This window comes from Leptopilina boulardi, unplaced genomic scaffold (genome assembly GCF_019393585.1).
Source record: "Leptopilina boulardi isolate dan_hultmark-lab unplaced genomic scaffold, ZJU_Lbou_2.1 LbouV2_31, whole genome shotgun sequence".
In the NCBI taxonomy this organism is placed as follows: Eukaryota; Metazoa; Arthropoda; class Insecta; order Hymenoptera; family Figitidae; genus Leptopilina; species Leptopilina boulardi.
The window spans coordinates 1,070,614-1,093,521 of NW_026137874.1; the positions used below are offsets into that span (position 1 = coordinate 1,070,614).

At 29.3% G+C, this 22,908-nt stretch overlaps 3 protein-coding genes across 6 annotated transcripts in view; 1 reads left to right on the top strand and 2 right to left on the bottom strand.

Moving 5' to 3' along the window:
• Positions 1-104: 104 nt before the first annotated feature.
• On the bottom strand, positions 105-8,394 carry LOC127283390 (transcription elongation factor SPT6). The gene is made up of 11 exons (XM_051308224.1): positions 8,233-8,394; positions 7,852-7,933; positions 7,446-7,639; positions 7,245-7,361; positions 7,157-7,171; positions 6,934-7,091; positions 6,613-6,862; positions 5,230-6,552; positions 2,708-5,165; positions 2,269-2,641; positions 105-2,204 (listed from the first exon to the last, which is right to left on the bottom strand). The coding sequence occupies exons 1-11, from the start codon at positions 8,269-8,271 to the stop codon at positions 1,574-1,576; spliced, it is 5,640 nt and encodes a 1,879-aa protein (XP_051164181.1). The 5' UTR covers positions 8,272-8,394; the 3' UTR covers positions 105-1,573.
• Positions 8,395-10,584: 2,190 nt separating this feature from the next.
• The window catches only part of LOC127283406 (ELAV-like protein 3), a 45,008-nt gene continuing 32,684 nt past the window's right edge, over positions 10,585-22,908 (top strand). Inside the window, exon 1 of one of the 2 annotated variants that reach the window (XM_051308250.1) lies at positions 10,585-10,735. The gene's annotated coding sequence lies outside the window, so the exon portion shown is untranslated. Of the gene's footprint in view, positions 10,736-19,726; positions 19,891-22,908 lie in introns of those variants that run through there. The other variant, XM_051308249.1, reaches the window with a different exon arrangement.
• On the bottom strand, positions 10,773-22,554 carry LOC127283404 (cytosolic carboxypeptidase 6). 3 transcript variants are annotated; one of them, XM_051308244.1, is made up of 8 exons: positions 22,137-22,554; positions 17,551-17,720; positions 16,119-16,394; positions 13,482-14,280; positions 13,217-13,420; positions 12,897-13,120; positions 12,227-12,422; positions 10,773-11,998 (listed from the first exon to the last, which is right to left on the bottom strand). In XM_051308244.1, exons 3-8 carry the CDS (start codon positions 16,135-16,137, stop codon positions 11,662-11,664), a joined length of 1,779 nt encoding a protein of 592 aa, XP_051164201.1. In that variant the 5' UTR covers positions 16,138-16,394; positions 17,551-17,720; positions 22,137-22,554; the 3' UTR covers positions 10,773-11,661. The 3 variants fall into 3 exon arrangements, with proteins under 3 accessions (XP_051164201.1, XP_051164203.1, XP_051164200.1); XM_051308246.1 differs by lacking the exons at positions 17,551-17,720; positions 22,137-22,554 and adding an exon at positions 18,601-18,707; XM_051308243.1 differs by lacking the exons at positions 16,119-16,394; positions 17,551-17,720; positions 22,137-22,554 and adding an exon at positions 14,364-14,457.

The window sequence follows — 22,908 nt, forward strand, 5'->3', positions numbered from 1 at the left end:
AAGAGTGTTAAAAAATAAAATATTTTTTCTCTATATAATGTTAAATAACTATCCTACATTAATTTAAAAAATATAATGTTTTAATAATTGAAATGAAACAATAATTTTTGATAAAGGGCTTTGAATATATTTTATTATAATATAATGTAATACATATAATGTATTTCACCGTTTAGCCATTGTAAAAAATATATGAGAAGAGCATACTTTTTGTAGATTTAGAAAACAAAAAATGAACAAATTATGTTCATTAAAATAATCCCTCACAATTATAACTAATTAATCATTAAACGGCGATTGTAATAATAAAAATATCAATGTTCACATAAAATTTGATTTTGTGTGATGGTACTTAAAATTCTGAGATCAATGAAAAATGTATAAAAAGACACATTTGATTTGTAAATAATTTGCATTTTTTTTTTTTGTTTATCGCGAGACTTTGAAAAAATAGACTAGATTATTATCGATTTCAGTTGAATCAGAAAAAAAATTTAAATGCAAAAATCGCCTTGAAAAAGAAATTAAACAAAATTTCGAATTCCTTTTACCATTTGTAAATGACAAAATTTTTTTTGTATATAAATGTATATACAATTGATTATCTATAGAACAATATTTTTTATAAATATTTCTAAATAAAAAGCTTGAGATGGAAAATTCTTTCAAGACATTTGTAAAAGTTTATGTGGCATCTAATTAACATATTTCATAATCGATTATTATGCATATGTGACAAAACAAAAAATTATATTACAACAATTTTGCACTAAATATTATTGACATAGGTCAATAATAATTAAAATCCCCGTGAATTGTCTTATCTTAAAAGCAAGAGAAAAAGAAACAACTATAAAATTTATAAAAACAATAAAACATATTCACAAATTTTCAATATCATGCAATTTTTCATAAATGTCAACAAATTAAAAACACAAAAAAAATAAATAAATAAATTTTCAACAAAAACAAAAATGACTAGATGTAAGTAAAAAATAAAAAGAAATACAATTCTTTTGTAATATTCTTCAAAATAATTCTCTTCTATACATAAAAAAAAATCTATGTAAACTGAGAAGTTCTTAATCATGAAAGAAGAATTAAATCTCTGAAGACAAATTATTTAATAATAAATAAGTCCTCTTAATTATTATATTCAGTTAATCTGCGACTGTCTATTTTGGAAAATTTTAAACAACTGTTTTTTTAAAAGAATTTCAGTTCAGTCAAGAAAAAGAGGAAATTGTTACAATTTTAGTAATTGACAAATTCTTAAAATATACTCAAAAATTGAATATTAAAATAATAATAAATTATTTAAATAAATAGTAATAAAAAGTTATTTAAAATTATTTTTTTAAAAGACTATCACAGAAAAACTATCCTTTTTGGAAAATGCTTTTTTTTTCAAAAAAAAAGACTTCCTTTTCTCTTGCTTTTTGCAAGCAATTCTCCATAATATTAGAAATAGAGAGAGAGTACCGAAAGGCAAATTTTCTTTTTTTTTCTATTTTCTTTGATTAAACAACGCCTAAAACTATAAAGAACGAGATATAATAAAAGAACGATGTTGTTAGCTTTCGTCGTAAAGTGGTGTTCCATCACCACTTAATGACATACTCCTTGGACTAGAATTCGTGAACGGAGTACTACTATTACGTGGTGATTTATACGACGGAGTTCTTAATTTTTCACGTGATGAACCAATTGTAAATGGATTATCACTCTTTTCTGATTGCTCATCATTATTATCATCATCTCTCTGTCGATCTCTCGATGAACCAATTGTAAATGGATTATCATCATAAGCTGGACTCTTGTCACGTGATGATGATGTATTTGCATTAAATTTCCCACCACCACGATTACTACTACTGCTACTGCTACGTGGACTTTGTTTATATTTCGGTGATTTATTACGCGAGTATGATGGTGATTTACCACGTGATGTGCTACTCGATAATGATGGTGATTTTCCTCTTTGATTCATTGAATATGATGGTGATTTCCCTCGGAATGTTGACGATGATGAGGAATAAGTTGGTGTTTTATCTCTAGAAGAAAATGAATTATTATCATCAAACGATTGTTTTGGTGTATTATCGCGTGATGATCCTTTTGAAAATGAATTGTCGCTTATATCAAAATCATTCTCATAGCGACGTGGAGTTCTTCTATCTTCATCAAATCTTGGAGTATTGCCACTGAAATTAAATTTTTTTGTTAATAATTTATTCTTTTAAAAGAAGTATTTTGTAATTTACTTACGAGGGTTTAGAACCGGCCTGACGTGCCCAGGCCATAGCAGCTTTTTTCCAATCCATATTATTTCCAGCTGAAGCGTTTGAAGGTGGTGGTGTCGGTCTCGAAAGACTGGGACTACTGTGATGAATTGGTTGAATTGAAACTGGTGCTGGTTGTAAAAATGGAGTTTGTGGCGTTCGATAAGGCGTCATCGCTTGGAAGGGAGTTTGACCCGATGGTGTGTAAGGCGTATTTGGATAAGTATGAATGCCACTATAACCCGCAGCACTAGGTGTATGTGGTTGATATATTTTTTGATTCGCAACTTGCGAAAGTGAACTTAAAATATGTTGAGGCATATTTTGTGCAACTCTTTGAATTGCTTCCTGATTTACACCTGCAAAAAAAGAAAATAATTGAAAAGGAACATTTTTTTTTCAAAAAAAAAAAAAAGAAAAATTACCTCCTGGTGTATGATATGGAGTTCTAGTTGACATCATTCCTCGTGGAGTGCTGGGAGTCGCTTGACCAGGTAGAGGATCACGAAAATGTTCCTTGAACCATTTCAATAAATCTGCCACCTTACTGAACATTTGTCCACGAAATCGAAAACCCTCCGGTGAAACAGTGACATATTCATGACGACATTGAACACGTGGCAAGTAGGATAATAAAAATTTTCCAGGAAGATTTTTAGCTGCTGAAATAATATACGGTATACCGCCAGGATTTTCTTTCTTTTGTGTTTTGAGCAATTCTTCAGCTTTATCCTTAATACCACCGATACTTGATTTATAATATTTAAATTCAAGTAATTCAGAAGCATAAGCAGCCATTGGATTAATATGTCGTGCGAGAATTTCATCAAGATCTTCAAATTCCTCGCTACCAATCCACAATCGATGTCCCAATGAAAATGCATTTTCTTTTCCTTCTTCACGTACATCGATATGCTGATGAACACCGTCTGTCACCTTCCAAGTAACTGTCAAATGATCAGCACCTTTGCTACTCGGTCTTATAATTGCATCTCCCTGTTTCATATTTTGCAATAATTTCTCCGATTCGGAAAAACTTATATTATGAAACGAAGGATGAACAATAACTCGTTTCACATAAGTTTGTCGTTGTTTCACTTTTTTTGCATCCTCCTCCACCTGACGATCTTTCTCCTCGATCTCAGTATCATAAAATGGATCCTTCTGCGGTCTAAATTCATTCTTCTTATCAGCAAGATCACTACTTTTACTTGTACATTCAACGCCAAATTTTTCCACTTCTATTTTAATAATTCGACAATGAATTATTTGTCCAAGTCCAACTCTCTCTTCAGGATTTGCAACATGTTTATCAGACAAATTTTTAATATGTATATAACCCGATATTCCATTATCCAAACGTAATCGAATACCAATTGCCTTACCAGGACATGAGCCAGCATCAAAATGATTCCATACCTCCGACAATTCGGGAAAATCATTCTTCAAACAAAATGGACATTGCCAAAGTCCCGTCTCATCATTTCTCACCGGATTCGCTTGATCAAGTTGATCACCTTGTGGTTTCCTCCGACTAATACCAATGACAGTCGCTAAAATTAATTTCCCCTCATAAAATGTTTCAAGTGTCTCCTTAGTGAGCATATCAAATAATTTCTCCGGATTTGGCGATTGATAAGTAACTCGTAAATCTTTGTAACGACTATTTAATTCCGCTCGAATATCATAAAGTGTCACACGTTTATTACCAAAGCCCTGTCTCTCTAATTCCTCAGCGAATGCATCGAGATCCAAATCTTTTAATTTCTCTGGTGATTCTAAAATTTCCTCCAAAGCACCAGCTGGATTTGCATCCTCATCATCATATTCAAGTGCATCGACAGCCATTTTTCTTGCCCATTCATAAGTCTCAGGATGAACACGCGATCCATCGAGTACCTCAACATAAGCCTCTGTACTATCACCAAGACTATTTGTATCAATTTTAATAAATCCAGCACAATTAATAAATACTTTAGGTCCCATATGACAAGCCGTCACTAATTGTGTTCTATTCTCCAATCTCTGATTTGTTTGTTTTAAAATTTTAATCAAAGCCTGTCCTTTACGTTGACCAAGACCACATACAAATTGTACCAAATTTCCACAATACGCCTGTTGTACTGCCTTACTAATATCAACACCAACTTCATTAACACGATTCACAAATTCAAGATAAATATTCTCCAATAATTCATCTTGCGGCAATTGATCTTGCAATGGATGAAATTTAAGACAAAGTATTTCCTCATCAGCTGTGCATAATTGTGAAAATTCCACAAGTGGATCTTGCATTCTTCTTGATAATGAAATTGCCTGTCGCAATAATTCTGGATAATCACGAAATTCAGCGATACCTTTATTACTATTTGCGTAAATTTTTGCCAAATCATTTTCACAAATTTCCACTTGAACATTAGGAAATTGTTCTTCATCAATTAAATTTGTTATTATTTCCTTAACATCCGCTTGAATCATTAATGCTTCACGTGATTCACCACCAATAACAATTAATTGTGGTTTCTTAGTAGCGATAAAATTTCTAATTGCCAATAGATCAGCTTCCTTCATTACTTTTTCATCACGACGAAAACTATTTTTACGTTTAAGAAGATGAGGAAGACGAAGATGATCGGTACATTCACCATCTGGTGATATAATACAAGCAAATGCCGATTGTGAATAATCATTAACATATGAAAGTCCCATAACACGTAATCCACGACTTGTATCCCATTCCTCATCATCTTCCTCAGGAAATTCACAACTATAGGGCGCAACTTTTAGCCAATTGTACATTTTTCGACAACACGCTCTCATCACACATTCTTTTGCCTCCGCTATTAAATTTGTCCGCAATTCTTTCTTCAAATCCGGTATCACCTGTAAAAATCAAAATTTAAATTAACTTTTTTTATCTACAATTTCAAAAAAAAAAAATACCTACCATTTTCATAAGTGCCATTTCAACACTTCCAACTCGCAATGCATTCCAATCTTGAACATTTTTACTAAATTCATCTCGATAATAAAGTTGTTTCATTTCCTCAATAAAATTAGCGCTTGTATTACCCTCAATTGAATTACTAAATGAAATTGTTATCAATTTATCTTGTTCGGCAGTAAATAATTTTAAAAAATGATCACCAATAAGATCGCGTACTGGTTTATTTTTCAAATATTTCATTGAATAAATTGGATGATTTTCATCAATTTCCTTCATTCCTTTTTTTGTTGGACGTATTGATATTTTTGCCCTCTCCATATAAATATCGCGTACACATTTTCTCACAAGTGGTTCACGTGACAATTGAAATGCCACCATTAATTGTGCTGCTTTTAAAACTTCATCGGTATTTTTAAATTTTTGACCAATAAATTCCTCGGCAAGTATAATTGGTTCTGTTGGCTCTTGATCAACTTCATGTCGTTGATAATTGTCACGTAAATTTTCAGCAAAATTCTCCGGCGATAATCCAAATTTTTTCACTAAACTCTCTAATCCAGCTTTACGACAAATCTCATATGGTCCTGTTCGTGCGGCTTTTTTTAAAATTTCATCAACATTATCATCCTCCTCATCTTCCTCATCATCCTCAGGCGGTGGTTCTTCACCATTTTCCTCTGCCTCAAGTATCAATTGTTTACGTTTTTGACGTTTCGCTTCTTTTCTTGTCTCACGCTCCTTTTGTCTAACAGCTTCTTGCATCAATGGAATTTCATGATTATAATATAAAATAAAATGATGATAAATATCATTTAATTCCTCGCTTGTTTGTGCATTTTTTAAACGTTCAACATCATCGTCTTTAATGACACGTAAATTTTCCGGTAGCGGTGCATCAGGATTTTTCATTATTTCCTCAAGTTGAAAATTTTTCATTTTCTCAAACAATTTTAATAGATTTTCTTTACGCTGACGCAATTGACACCATTTTGCATCAAATTTATAAACTTTCCAAAGATCATTTATATTTAATTCAGGCAAAACATATTCTTTACGATAAAAAGAAATGAAAGGCACTTCGAAATATTGATTTCGCATAAAGTCAAGGGCCTTTTTTATTTTTTCAATTGTATGCGGTGGTTTATTGGCTCTCTCTTTTGCTTCGGCATTTAAATGTGAATCTTGAACAGAAATTGTCGGCCTATGAAATGCTTGTTCGTAAATCCATTTTGCTTCGAGATCCAATTCATCGGAACCTTCTGCAACTGGTGTCATTGGCACCGAACGTAATTGTATTCTTTCTGGTATATCTGTGGTACGAACCTGAAATAAAAAATTTTTTTTTTATAAAGTGACAATTCAAATTAGTTAAATAAAACCAACCTCGTTGTCAAGATCCGTGAAATGTCCACGTTTAAGTTCGCATGGCTCGTAAATTTCGAAAATACTCTTTTTTGTAGTTTTCTTTTTCGGCTGTTTTTTCGGTCTCTTGGGTCTATCAATGTCAGCCTCTTCATCAACGTAATCGTCTTCCTCTTCATCTTCCTCCTCCTCATAATCTTCTTCTCCATATTTATCAAATTCATCGTAATCAAAATCAACACCAAATATATCCTGCGCTTCTTGTAGAGCACTGAAATAAATAACAATAATAAATATATATATATAAATATAAAAATTCACAAAATTTTGAAAATAACTTACGCATCCGAAAAGATATGTTTTTTCTTCTTTCTTTTCTCAGCAATTGGTCGACCATCATCGTCAACAATAAAATCATCTTCTGAATATTCACCCTCGCTGCCTTCTTCATCAAAAGTTTCTATTTCCGGTCTATGACTTCGTTCACTCCTTTCATCCTCCTGATAAATTTCATTTTTTTAGTATTTTATTTCAATAATTCTAAATTAAATAATAAAATTTTTACCAATATATCGCGTTCCTATTTTTCGCAGACATGAAAAAAGGAAATTATACAAAAAAATGAAATTAATTAATAAAATAAAAAAACTTACATCTCCTGAACCTTCGAATAATTGATTTGCAATTGCGTCTCTTTCTTCTTCCACTTCGTGTTCCTGTTCTTCTTCAGATTCTTCATCTTCAATTTTTCGAAGACGTTTAAATCGTTTCTGCAAAAAAATATGTTTTGTATAATTCCTTGCTGATTTTTGAAAAATATGCACAAAAAAAGGAAATGTTTTTAAAATTTTTACCCTTTCGACTTTGACCCCAAGATTTTCTTCAATAAGATCATAATCATCATCCTCGAGGCGATCATCAAAATCCTCCTCGTCACTTTTTTTCCTCTTTTTCGAACCATCACTATCCTCACCATCACTGTCATCTTCTTCAATTGGATTGTCGTCAATCAAATCTTTTAATTCTTCCCGCAAACGATCTTCATCATCTATTTCATTTCGGAGCGAAAAAAAAACAAAAATTTTATCAAAAATTTAGAAACACAATTAAAATACAAATAAAATTGGAAAATATGTTTTAAAAACTTATCTCTAATGTTGAGGAAAAAAAAAATGGGAAATTACAAAAAAAAAAAAAAAAGTCGATACTAAAAAAAAGAGTGACAATTAGCAAACATAACCAATGCAAAAAATAACTAACCTTCATCTTCCTCGTCGCTCTCTTCCATAGCTTTAAGTTTTTTAAGTTTTTTCCTCTCTGCGGGTTCCAATTCATCTTCATCCTTAAAAAAAAATTTAAAACTTGAGTAAAAAACAAAAATACAATACTACAATTATGGAAATTTTTTACAGAGGCAATTATCGAAAGCATCATATTGAAAAGAAAAATGCCTTCTTACATTAGGGAAGTAATAAAAGTTGTAAAAATGAATTTAACTAATTAAAAAGAATAAAATATTTTTTAAGCACAATTTTTGCAATACGTTTATCTAACAAAAAAAAATAACTATTTTTACGACATCGATTTGTAAATAAATTATTTTGCACTATAATAGATAAAATTATCAAATTTATTACTTACATCACTCTCTTCTGCTTCAGAATGTAAAAAGTCAGCCATTGTCACAAAATTTGAAGCACCCTTTTTATTTTAATTATATTTAAAGGAAGTAACTCCGAAAATTTAGGAAAAAAATTTATCTTTTGATCTTTTTTCCAAGAAGACACGCAAAAAAATAGTACTTGTTACTATTAATATGTGTCGCTGCAATCGTTTATCACGCGTGCGTATAAAATTCCCGTCAATTTTTAAATTTTTGACAAATAAAATATGAAAAAAAAAACAACAAATTATTTATACCGATTCAAATTTTATAACTTTTATGTATAAATATTTAATAAAAAATTTAATTATTCAAAGTTAAATAATTTATATAAAGATATAATTAAAGTTCTATCATTCACATATAAAATAAAAACAATTTACAAATATTGTTCATTTACCAAAAAGATTAGAAATTTTATTTTTAAAAACACTCTTTATAAATTAAAAAAAAATTTTATTTAAATTATGTTTTTTTTTCTAGTTCATTTTAAATTAAAAACAAACTTTCAAGAGATTCAGGAATAAATTCCCCAAAGACAAAAGAAAATAGGTTTTAAAAAATCTCTCAAGAATTCAAAAATACATTTTTCGTTTCAGATTTCTCTTGAGAAATGAGAAAAAAAAATCACTTTTCTGTCCAAGACAATATTCAATTTTAAATGATAAATATACATTTTTCGTTTCAAAAATTAATGAGTTAAATATTGGTCAGAAATTCAATTATATTAAACTTTCAATTGTTAAAAAAAATAATACTTTAAGATTCAACTAATTTACAATTTAATTATTTTGAATATATTTTTTTAATTCAATTACTTTGTGAATTCAATTATATCTGAGATTTTTTAATTTACTTCATTTTTTTCCAAATTCAACAAAAATTTATATTAATATTAAAATAATAAATAAATTAATTTTAATAATTATAAAATTAAATTATTAAAAATTGTTACGTATTGTAAAGTTTTAGATAAATAATATAATTAAAATTACGTATTGTAAAGTTTTAGATAAATAATATAATTAAAATATCCATAAAAATTTGAATTTTTGAAAAAATTGTATAATTTAAAAAATCTTTAAATTCAGAAATAAAAAATTTTATCTAAAAATATCGAAATATTTTCTTTGAAAATTTACGAAATTCTTGAGGAAAAAAGATGTTTTTAGGAGAAAAGAAATAAAAATAAAAAAAAAAATACCAGGACTATCCAAGTATCAGGGATGCTGTGGGATCCTGATGGAACTTCTCCTGGGACCCTGGAATGTATTAGTAGAGGAAAGGATGCTGGAGACGAGGTAAATTGAGAATATAGGCATATATGTATGTATGGAGAAGCGAGAAAGGATTTTCGCGCACCAGGTCCACGCAGATAGATCCAGCCTGTTTGGGTTGGTTCAACGACCACCGCCCTTCTCTCAACCAACCCCAATCTTGGAATCATCACCCATACCATCAAATGTACAATTACCAACACCATCATCTCTATAACACAACCCAACAAAAAATTTTCAATTTAATAAAAACTACAATTTTAAAATTCACAAAATTGAGAAGAATAAAAATTAATTTTTATCACATAATTAAATTTACATTCATAAAAATAATTTTTCCAAATCGAATTATCGAATTAGTGGATATGTAAAAAAAAAGGTTAATAGAATAATAGTTCAAATTTTTAATATTATTTCTAAAATTGACAAATTTGAAAAATTTTTAAAATATAACGATATTAATTAAATAAATTTTTTTTATTTAACAAAATGAATGAAATATGAAGCATTATTTAAATGATAAAAAAAGGAAATATAAAAATATCTAGAAAATTATTTTAAATTTAAATTTTTTAACTAAAAATTTTTTTATATAATTTATTAAAATGATAATTGAAGAAAATTTTAGAAAAAATTAATTCTATTTTAATTACCATGAATTCACGAGAGAAATCCCGGGTACGAATCAAGTGATTTTCGTCCCTGATTCATCCCCAGCGAAACGACGACGACCTTTAGGCGAGCCAGGGATGTCAATTCAACTATGCCAGTTCCCTCGAGTCCAGGGTTAGACGCAACTGGCCGCTTGTCTGCTCCCTTCTTTCGCTAGTTTCATTTAATTTATTCGTTTTTTAGTTATTCTCTTCAGTTAAAAAAAGTAAATAATAAATTTTTGGAAACGTTCATTCGATTCGTTTCTTCAAAAAAAATTGATTCAACTTCCATTGGGTTTCAAAAAAAATAAGTCTAAAAAGAAAATAGTTCGCATTAAAAAATTTTTAATAAAACAAAATTCAATTGCTAAAAAACGAAAAAGTTTTTACATACTTGAATAAATCAATATAAAAAAAAATTCTCGAGTGTAGATAAAAATCTACTCAAGTTTCTGGACTGAGTATACCTTCGCACATTTCAGCCGTATACGTAAACAACGAGGGAATTAAAACTTCTCTTCAAAAAATTTGGTTGCAGTTATTCATTCCAGGTTAGTGATTTCCGTTTGCTAAAATAAAATAGTTAAAAAGAAAATTAATTTTAAACTAAAAGTAAAGAGTATTAAAAATCAAAATAATATTTAAAAAATTGAAATGAAAATAAAAAATTAGAAAGAAATTTCATATTTTTCTTGTTCGAATTATATTATTTTTTCAAATGAATTAATTAACATTAATATGTTTAAAAATTGAACATTAAAGATATTAATTGTAAGATTCATAACAGATTTGTAGAATTAATATTTAAATATTTTTTATAACTTGGATAATACTTTTTACTATTTTTTATAATTATGATTTATATATGTTAATTATAATTCTATGACACATCTTTTAATACTCGATGTAATTATACATTGAAACTATCAGCAATAGCGTTTAAATCACGAAGGAGAAAAAATTGTGTTTAGTCAGACGAAGAAACTAATTCTAAAATCGTATTTTTCTTCCCATTTAATTCAATTTCTTTTCTTTTTTTTTACTTTTGGAAGCACTCGGAATAAAAATTCTCTAATCTTCCGATTTTATCGAAAATCTTTCAAATTCTTTTTCAAATATTAAATATCTTAATTTACCTCTCATATCATCAATCTGACTGGAAGATTAAGCAAATATTTTTGAGCAATATTTTAGAAAAATTTGTAATATCAAAAAATTATTAAAAAAATTCTGAGATAAAAATATTTTTTAAAATTACACAAGGGGGAAAAGAATTTCTTTCTGATTTTTAATTAAATTAAAAATTAGCATAATTTAATTGACATTTAAATTATTTTGTAAATTGCAAAAATTTTTTTTTTTTTTTTGTGAATTAAAAAAATCAGCGAGAGAAATAAATTTCCATACTGTGTGTAATATTGTGATTTTTTTTTTTCATTCTAACGTGTAAAATAAATAATAAATAAATCTTTGTGAATTATCTGCGAGGTCGTCTGGAAAGTAAACGTCGAGGTGAGGCTCGTCTGACGATCTTTGCCCTGTTCTTTCCTGTAGCCAGGTCTAAACCACCCTTTGTCAGCTGATTGAAATCGATAATGGTGAGCTTTGGTTCCGTGGAGCGTCTCGGCTCGGCTATTTTGCCGACGAGCGGTGCCCCGGGACTCCGGAACCTGTAGCTTAGGTTTCTGCCACCGCCGCCACTCGTTCCAGTTCCAATCCCGGCCCCACTTCCGGTTCCCGGCACGCCGACGTTCATTCGCGTACCGCTCATCGATCGGTAACGCGGCTCCGCTACAGGCATTTCACGGAAGTACCTGTAAATTACAAATAAAAGCAATAATGAACGAAAAAATAAAAAAAAAAAAAATCTAAGGCAAGAAGAAGAAGAATTAAAATTCTTTTCCACTCGAAAAAGAAAATTTTCTTCTTTTTAATTTTATTTTCAAATTTGAAAATAAAATTTTCAATATTATGGAAAACGAATGAAAAAAAAGAATATTGAAATTTTGCACAAATTATAATTGAATGGAAATTATATTCACTCGTGGATGCTGGTGAAATGCAGAGGCGCTGGAGTTCTCGCTGTCCTGGGACGAGGATCCCGAGGAACTCGATATCTCTGTCGAGATTGACGTCCTCGTTTCGCTGAAGGCTTATCCGGCAAACTCGAGGGAATCAATCCTGTTAGCTTGTAATATTCTAAAAATACCCTCGCCAAATTTCTCCCCACTCTGTAATCTATTTAACAGTTAAGAAATTTTTATTTTCCACATTCAAAATAAAATCATTTATCTATTAATAATAAAAAAATTTCATTTTTCAAAAAGAAAATAATTCTAATATTTAATAAATTATTTAAAACGAAAAACAATAATTGTTTAATCGATAGTTTATATATTAACTTTTTAATTATTCTTCGTGAAATTTATTTTCACTTTAATTTATTTTCTTTTTTATTGTATCCATCTAACAAAGATCACTCTTTAACACGAGTGACTAATCAGGCCAAACTAGATGCGAAGACCTAGTGGTGCACTGAGGTTTCTGAAAAGTTTCAATAAAACTCGTCCATGCAAAACAAGCTTTACACAAATTATCCTTAATGTTAGATTTAATTTTAAACTTTCCATTGATTCAAATTAAAAATTTTCAATCTGTATTTAGTAGAAAAAATTTCAAATTATAAAAAATAAAACAAAAAAAAAAGGATACATCCTTCCTCCGTGTACGGTAAAATGTCAGTTGTTCCCTTTCGTGAATATCCATACATTGAGACGAGAATTGTATAACAATTCACATGCTCACTGAGAATAGAACAAAGGTAGCGACGAGCAGTTCCGGATTTATGCAAATCCTGATTATACATCGTATTTCCAGCCTCGTAGTCCTCGGCATGTTGAGCAAGTAATTTCGGTAAGACAATGTGTCTCTCGTACCTAAGGGGCTGACAGCCGTTTTACGCATATATTTGCAAAATTAAAAAGAAAAAAAAAAAAAGAAAATTTCCATAATTTTTATCATAAAACCTTTACCTGTAAACATCGTCGTAAGTATTGCCATAAACAAAAACACCAGTCGCATTTGTATGAGCGTGAAGATCCAAAACACAATCCAATGGTGTTTTATGATCCTTGTCCAATGATTCCAAAAGTGATCGCGTTGCCTCCAATGTCGGATGAATCCAACCCGAAATTCGATTCCAAGATCTATTTAAATCCATTCCCATGAGCGTGGATCTAAAATTAATTTTTTCAATTTATTTATTTTTTTTTTTTTTTAAATAAAAAAATCTCATACCTATAATTCCCGAGAAAAACACCATCTGGATTGAGCATGGGAATAATTTTAAAAATAACATATTCACGAAGAACTTTGGCAATTGGATGTGAGCTAACTAAAAAATCCATAAGTCCCTGACAAACAAATGACGATGGCGATTCACCAGGATGTACTCTCGATAAAACAGCAACAACTTTACGTGGATGCTCATCACATTTTTCATTTGATCCAATTGTTATTAATTCAATTTTTCTCTTTTGCACTGAACACGATAAATTCTCACGTCTCACCCATGAATATTTTAATGCCAAATTATCCAAATGTCCCAAATAACGTGTATAAGAATATGGATAAGTTAGACAAAATTGATATGCCTCATCCTCACGATCAAATGCAAATGCAAAACTTAAAATATGATGATTTTGATGTTGTGCCGATTTATAATAAAATACTTGTCTCATTGGTATTCTTTGCCATTTTGGTCGGCTACTACTTTTAACAAGTGGCGTCATTCCATTGCGAAATAAATTTTTACTTTTTGAAATATTGACAATATTAAATATTACTCTTTGATCAGATCTCACATTATCAACGGTGAAATTAAACCAAAGCCTTAGGCGTGGACTACAGGTGTCAGGCCGTATAAAAAGATCGTATTCAAATTCAGAGACAAGATCAACTCTACCAAGATTTCCAGTTTCAAAAGAAGCGTCAAAACAAAGATGTCCTTTCTTTGCCTTTCCACTGTGACCTGGTGGACGTATCACTAATTTATTCACATTTCCAAGACCACCTTCCGCCTCACTGTCCTCGCTCTCTGGAAAAAAAAATAATTTTTTTTATTAAAAATTTAATAATTTTTCGAAATTTTAAATTTTTTTTGAAAAATTTTTTTTTAACCAGCTCTCTGATAAAGACTCGTGTGTTCGAGAGGATCGCGACCTTCGTGGGTCATTTTTTTTAGAACCTCCTCGTTGAGAATACCAAAAACGACTGATAATTTTCAACTAGGTGATGGTTAGTTAGCGTGTGATATATATATTAAACACCTCGTGGGTGAGAATCACGTTACGTCCGATCTTCACGTGACTTGGTTCGTGACGAGGTTTGCACACACGAGAATTCGAAATTTAGGATTCGCGTGGCAAAAGCTTTGATAGGTCATCCCAAGGAATTTCCCTCATTTCCTCAACTGCCATGTGGCTCGCAAATTCTCTTAATTACTATTCTCTTATACTTTTTAATCTTTCCCCTTCTTCTCTCATTATTAAATTAATATTCAAATTAAATTACTAATTTAATAAAAATAATTTTTTAATTAAAAAAACTTGTAATTTTTTTTATATAAAAAAAAAAATTAACTCAATTTCTATTACTTTGTCAGTTCTTTTATGGTTATATTTTGTCTATAGTTTTATATATTGTAAAATGAAAATGAGGGAAATAAATTCGAATTCTATAAAAAGAATACAAAAAAGATTCATTGTATTTCTAAAGTGTCTTATAGACATACCTGGGGATAAATAACGTTCTTCAACTAAAGCCATTAGAATTTTCATATATATATATATATATATAGGATCTATATATTTATATTGCTAAAGTTTCAACGCGCGGATAATAAAGTTTATAAGTTATAGATGAAAATATGTCTCAAGTCATTGACGTCATTTATCTATAATTTATTCCTGACTCAGGTGTATACGGAAGAAGGAACTATACCATGAACTTTATATAATATATAAACTCTCAAAGAAGTCAATGAAACTCCTCACCCTTATTAAAGGACAAAAATATCTGAACTCCGATGGCATATCTTAGAATACAACAGGTTGACCTCAAGACTTATACATATATATATACAATCCATTTTTATTCGATTACTCTATCAACTTTCAAATTGCCGCCAGCTAAAACATATACATTTTATTAATATTTAATTAAATATATATATATAAAAAAAAACACTCGTGTATTTATTAATTTAAAGGGAAAAAATGAATAGACAGAAAAATTGCTCCGCTGAAAAAATGACTTTTTATCGACGTGAGAAAACAGAAAACAAAAATTGAAATTTAAAAAAAAAATTAAAATCGCACTAATAAATTATTTAAAAAAATAGTAAATATGGTAAAATTAATCATTGTAAACTGATTTAATTAATATTGATTAATTCGTACTCCAAAATGCGAGAATCGAATTTCGGTTTCTAATTTCAAATTCTCACGGAAAAATTTGAAAAAAAATCCAATAATTGATATTTCAGCGAAGAACAATTAAACATGATTTTCTCTATTGTAAAAAAAGCCACCATACAATTTTTATTAAAAATAAAAAGTTAAAAAGAAAAAAAAAATAATCTGATAAAAAAAAAATAATTGCATATTAAAAAAAAGTGAGCGTTAAGAAATATGAGGGTGAATATTGAGTAGCAACATAAATGGCAAGGATTTCCGGAGAAGTTGAGAGATTTTCAAAAGTCCAGACGGACAACCGGAAAATTGCAAAGATCCGACAAGGTTCTAAACACGCACGAAAACGTTATATATTAGAGAATCGCACCGCACCTTCGTGACTCTACGAATAGATCAGGCTTTTAATATACTACAACAATAATGTTTTTGGTCATGTGTGTATATATATATATATACATACCAGACTCGTTATCCGACATATTTAAACCGGCAGGACGAGGACAACACTGTTGGCTTGCAAAAGATGACGATTCAGGTTCCCCAAAAAACTTGGGGACATTTGGCCAGCTAAGTCGGTTTCCTTGGTTTTGTTAAATCGATAAAATGATATTCCTATGCGATATGCGTGTATGTTGTGTTTCTTTAAATGCAATGTATGTTCCTCCTCTGTGTATATATGAAATTAGATCTCTCTTTATACATTTCCAATTACTCTTCCTCACGATTGCAATAAGCCCTGGAAAAAAAACAGAAACATATATTTTAATGTAAAAATCCATTTTATTCCAATTATTTTGTCATTTTGTTTTCTTTTCTCAAATAGGAAACAAAAATTATATACAATTTTTCAATTATATTTCTTTACAAATTTCCATAATATATGTAATATTCTCCCAATTTTGTTTTTCTTTAATTAAGTTTTATTGAAAAACGAAAATAGATTTTACTATAAAATTAATATATTATCAATGTGAAAAGATTTTAAAATTTTCAAAAGAATAAAATATTTTTCTATTATATTTTTTGAAAGGTTTCTCAAATTTTGAAAATGTTTCAAAAAAAATCTTGTAAGTTTTGAAAATTGAAAAAAAATTTCCTAATTATTTGAACTGTAAGAATTATTCATTCTTTCCTTTTTTTCATTAATTGCAAAATTTTTGTTAAAATTCCGTTATAAAAATAAAAAATTTCTATACTATAAAATATTGCTAAAAATTTCGAATATATAAAAAATTCAATTTTATTTCATTCATTGCCAATGTTTCTTTTGAGAATAAAAAAAAAAAAAAGGAAAACCACCCCTTTGACAAATTCCAACGAAAAAAAAAAGAGGCCCACTTGAGTTTTTCTTTTTTTTTTTCGATGTTTTTTAAGCAACCTCGGTTGAACTTTAGTGGCATTCTCAGGGTCGTTCAACCAATTGCATTGCCTCCAAGTTCTACGATGTAGTAAAAGCCCTTTTACACGTGGAAAGGGGTTGGCAACCCTGACAGTTGGCACTCGCATTAGAGTTGACTCCAATATATATATATATATAGCTATATATTCGGCGTTTTCATCCCCTCTTTTGCAATTTTCAACCCCTTCCTTTGTCTCTCTCTCTCTCCCATCCCTTTTGCTCTAATTCACGCAAGCGCAATTTTACACAACGCACACAGAGTAAAAAAAAAGAAAATCGCGCGGGGGTGGCTTCAAAATCTAAAGGGGGTGGGAGTGGATTTATCCCGGGGTGTGTTGAATGTTGGTATCCCTGGCTTCATATATATATAGAAAGGGAGAGAGAAAGATGGGGTAGTTTCCAGACAGAGGGAGAGAGAGAGAGAGAGAGAACACGGAGTGAATGACTGAGAGCGTACCCAGGGAATCGATAATCAAACCCCTACCGAACCCACCCTTTGGTTTCATCATCATCCTAGTTTGCGACAGTGGCGTAGGATGGAGGAGAGAGACCAAACGCAATTTCTGGAGTTCAATAAACATCAAAGCCTTGATGCTCAGGAGGCGACGAGTTTCACCCTTCGTTTGAATTTCTAATTGCATCACGTACACTCACTCCTTATTTCTGAAAATCAAAAATAATATTTTACTTTTTTTATATCTATATAAAATAAAAAAAAGGTCACAGTGTTAAAAAAAAAATTGAACATATGTTACTGAATAGGCGGGGTGTTTTTTTTTTTTTTTTCCTCGCAAGGGATGCTGAAATAGATCTCTCTCATAGGGATGATAAATATAATACTAGATTGAAAAAATTTCTAAAAACAAATTTGGTTAAAATAAATAAAATTGATTTAATTTCGTGTACACGGAAAATAGAGTGCACGGTTATTAGCATCGATCTCGCTCTCTCTCTCTCTCTTCACATGTTCATGACTCATTAAAAATGGTTAGTCTACCTTCTATTATATACAAAGACAATGTATATCTATATCCATATATCTCTCTCTAAGAATAAATTATGCATGGGTAAAGGCACAAAAGCCACGCGTTGGAATAAAACAACCCCATTTGATGATATCAAGCGCGCAGGACTAATGGCAAAATAGTATGGTATTTTTTTTTTTTTTTCTATAACAAAGTTCTAAAATTCTCTTTTCTTTATTTTCTATTTGTAAAAAATCTATATGAAAATATAGAAATTAATTAAAATAGAAAATATAAGATTCGTTTGAAAAAAAAAAATTACCCTCTCTTATCGAGGTTCATAAATTCGAAAGACTGGAAAGGTAAAAAAAAAAAAAAAAAAAAGGCCCATTTCCCGAGGAAACCACCCTTACCGAAAAATATTACTCTTTTAGAGACTAAAAAAAAATCTTCAACAGACTCTATATATCTGTATTCTCATCCTACTCGCGACACCCGCGATTTTTCACGCGGTGAAAAACGACGCGAATATCCCCACCCCTCTCTCTTGGAGTAAAACTGCCTTTTTTCTCTCTTACCCTTATCAACAGAATCCGCGCCTGCGAACTCGTAGGGTGGCAACTCTCTCTCACTATCTCTCTTCGTCTCAAATTTTGTGAAATTTTCCTTCTCTCTCTCTCTCTCTCGCGTTCTCGCGCCACCTTCGTGTAAAAGCACTCGATCCGTGTGTGTGTGTCTCTCTCTCTCTCTCTCTCTCTCTCCTTCTCCCTTTCCGGGCAACTCGAGGATAGGTCGAGGGTGCAGTCGCCCAGGACTGCAAACCTCCCGTCAGTTTAGTTATCGCACCACATAAAGGCATTGCGTTGTAGACACCGTTACCCGCAATATTATTCTCTTACTTATTGTATCTTTACTTATAATTAATTATAATATCCGTATATTGGTTCGTTCGTTCGTTCGGTTTATTATATCGTCCGTACGTTCGTTCAATCGTCGATTCGTTTTCAATATCCCTTACTTATTTTCTTTTTCTTTTTTTGATTGTCCATACTTCCATTTGTTGACTTATTAAATTGGAAAAAATTTCCAAAAAAAAATCCAGTGAATCCTTTTACTTTTTCGTTTCACTTATTCGTTAATAATCTCTTCTCTTCTGCAAAAATAAACGGAAAATCGCATATTAAATTTTATTTTTATATGAACGCAATTTAATAATAAAAAAAAATTTGCTTTTAATTTAAAATAAATTTCATATTAATAATAATAATTGAGAGATATTTAAAATCCTCCCCCCGCCCTTAAATCCTTTTCCCGTCGGCGTCTACTTCGTGGAGAATTTATAAAAAAAAAGGTCCGCCAAAATATAATTTTTTTTTTTTTGAAGAAAAAAATATTTTTCCCCCTCCCCCTCATCTACCGGAGTTTTAAAGCGTCTTCAACTGGAAGATTGTTTTTTATGAAGAGAGAACGGAGATTTTTGGGCGTGGACGTTTTTTTGATAAACTGCTTATTAATAAAGGCTGTTTAATTATCTAATTAATAAGTCAGGGTTCGATATTTGACACGCGTTCACTTTATACATTTGAGAAAAAGTAAAAAAAAAAAAAGAGAGAGGGAAAGAATAAGATTTTTAAAAAAAACAGAGAGAGAAAAAAGAGACTTAAAAAGTTTTTTAGAGTGTTATAATCCAAAATAGAAAAAAAAGATTCAAGTTGTTATTTAATTACTATAAAAAAAATAATAATAATAATAATAACGGACCCCGGCGACACATTTCTAAAACAACGCCGTAAGAAAACCTTCTACATTCCATTCTGCCGCTAAAGTCTCAGCATCCTCCAACCACTGATTTTCATCGTTAAAAACCGGTATGTTTCATTTGTTTCTTTACTTTTTTCTTCTTGTCTTTCTGTTATTTAAATTATTATGCCTAATGTTGAATTAATTATTATTATAATTATATTAATTCTGAATTATATTGATATCTGATGTCTTTTTATCCTCATTTTCATCCAGCTGTTATGTTTATATTTTCTTTTCATATATAATTTTCCAAAGGAAATGTTAATTTCCATTTCTCCAATTTTTTCCTAATTCCTGATTTTTCATATATTTTTTTAAATCTTTCTTTTATTTATTATACTCATTTCCTTTACTGTAATTTGTTTATTTTACCATTTTGAAAATATTTTATTTACTCATTTTTTTTTTTTGATAAAATTCCTATAATTTATTCTCTTCTTTTTTGATATATATATAATTTCCGTATCTCTATTCATAATCGCGGCCACGCACTAGGAACACGAAAAAAAAGCTTTTGATTAATTAGTTAATATACTAATTATTGTATTGGTACATCGAATCTTTGAATAAAATAAATAAATAAAAAAAAAAGTACAGTGAGTATTATTTGGAATTATTTACAATATCTCCACACCTGTATTATATTGAGTTTGTTTGTTTGATAATTAAAATTTTATCAGTTGGGTATACACCATCATCAAAGAAATTCAATAATTAATTTTTAAATATTTGCATTTTTAAGAAAATTAATAGAATAATTATTATTTAAAATTTAACAGAATTTTTAATATTAATTAGAAAAATAATTTATGCTTTTTGTTGAACAAATTATTTAACTAGAACTTATGGAAACTTTCACTTTCAATTTTATGACCAGACGTGAAAAGATTTAGAAAAAGATATAATTCTAATTTTGTACAAATTAATTTAAAATCATTTTATTTCCTATACTTTAGACAAATTAATTTCAACTTTTCAATAAAAAATTTTAATTTAAAAAAATAAAATATTTAAGAGGAAAATAATTTTGAAAAAAATTTTAAATTGAACTTTGTTTTTAAAATTAAAAAAATGGAAATTCTAAATTTTTATTTTAAGAAATTGATTAAAATTTCAAATTTTATGATTAATAATCTCTGTGTCTATTTTTCTTCTAAAAAAGAATAAGAGTAGTATATATAATCGCTCAATATTTTCTTAAAAAACAATTATATATCTAAGAATCTTCTGCAATTTCTATAAATAGCATTATTGTAGGACCTATAAATTCTAAAATATGTAGTATCTTTAAATGTCTTTACATCGCCTATAGAGTATGTAATCAATAAATTTATAAATATCAATACATAATCTTCAAGGACGTATAAGTATCATCTCCTATTAATCTGATTTTATTTTTAATAAGGAAATTTGCACCCTCACAAAATTGATAATAATTTATGATAAATTTAACTAAAAAACAAATTTTTCGATCAAAATTTTCTAATAAACTATCAAATTAATTTAAAAATTTTTTTTAAATTAATTTTTTAAAAATCAAATTAACGAATGAATTTATAATAACAAAAATTAATTTATTGAAATTGATCTAATTAAAAAGCTATTTTAATTTAATAATATAGTGTAATTAAATTTCTAATTTTAAAGAATTTTAATTAAAATTTTCGGTATTTTCTCAATTACGTTTTGTAATTAATTTAACTACTTAACAATTTTTAATAAACTTTGAAAAAAAAAATTAAAAAGAAGAATTTTAATAATTTATAAAAAATTTCTTAAAAACAAATAGAATAATTCGGAACGATTGGAAATTTCTTTAAAAGTAAAATCTATTTATTGGCACCAAAACGCGATTGTTGCTACCAGACTTCGGTATTGATTAGCAAAGAAATGTTTGTGAGAGGGAAACTTTTTACGAACTCCTATATCAAGCGATATACTTATTCTTGTCCCGAAAAAAAAGGAATTCTATTTTTAGAAATTTCTCTTTCAATAGACAAGTCTACTATATAATACCTAGTTTGCTAACAAAAAAGTTCTCTATATATTCAAAAATAAATTATCAATCAAAAAAATTAAAAATTCTGTTAATAAAAATAAACGAAGAACTGGATAGATAAATAAATAAAATATTTCGTTAAAATAAAAAGAAAAAATAAAAATTAACTTTTAGCAATAAAAAAAAAGATGTAATTTTTTCCAATCAAAATGTAGTTAAATAAAAGAGGAAAATTTTGTTCCTCCCACATCTTTCGATTTAAAATCGAAAAAACTATATAGGTATATATATGAGACATGAAGTTTAACTTACTAAACATCATTGAAGTTTAAATGAATGAATCCTTGTAACCAATGACAAAATAACATATCAGTGGGAGAGTTGATGATATTTCAGCACTTTTTGATCAATAAACCCCCTCGAGTAGTTTTTATTGCGCAAAGGGGTGTGGAGGGTAAAGTGAGATATTAAAGATGTCCGCCGCGAGTGTCCTGGGCGTGGCTCCTGCGTGCTCGAAGAGTTGTGGAAACTCCATTTTTCCTTTTTTTTCCATTCCTTATAATCTCTTATCATCTTTTTTCCGCGCCTAAAATTCCTATATTTTTTTTTGTTTTGAGAAAAATTCATTTCCTTTCCATTCATTTCATTTCATTTAACGCGAATTGTTGCTTCCCTCGCGAACAGCTGAAAAAAATTAAGAAAAGTGAATTAATAAATTCATGTATCCTCTGATAAGGAGGATGTACAAAGGAAGAAGAGAAAGAAGAAAAGATAACATGGAAATAATGGAAGACAAGACAAGGATGATGCAAATAATATTAGAAGTTCTGAAGACATTTCCGCACGTGTGCTCGACACAAAAATTCACGGTGCGTCAGAATCGGCCTTGAGAAAAAAAAAAAACATCCCTTTTGATAAGAGCCACTCGCATCGATCTGTCGCCATATTTTTTTATTTTTTGATCCCAATTTTTATGAATACTTTTTTCTTTTTTCAGGAATGTATTTTTTTTAGAAGTTCCAGAAGGTTTAACATTTTTTTTTTTTTATGAAGAGTATGCCCTCAAAAACAAAAATGAAAATTA

Excerpts from the sequence above, each read along its gene's own strand:
- LOC127283390 (XM_051308224.1), bottom strand. The coding sequence starts at position 8,271 with ATGGCTGACTTTTTACATTCTGAAGCAGAAGAGAGTGAT. Across the intron at positions 7,640-7,851 it reads GAGCGACGAGGAAGATGAAG|ATGATGAAGATCGTTTGCGG; the intron begins GTTAGTTATTTT and ends GAAATGAAATAG. Across the intron at positions 7,362-7,445 it reads TTGGGGTCAAAGTCGAAAGG|AAACGATTTAAACGTCTTCG; the intron begins GTAAAAATTTTA and ends ATTTTTTTGCAG.
- LOC127283404 (XM_051308243.1), bottom strand. The coding sequence starts at position 14,418 with ATGACCCACGAAGGTCGCGATCCTCTCGAACACACGAGTCTTTATCAG. Across the intron at positions 13,121-13,216 it reads ACTTACGACGATGTTTACAG|GTACGAGAGACACATTGTCT; the intron begins GTAAAGGTTTTA and ends TCAGCCCCTTAG. Across the intron at positions 11,999-12,226 it reads CATTTCACCAGCATCCACGA|GTACTTCCGTGAAATGCCTG; the intron begins GTGAATATAATT and ends TGTAATTTACAG.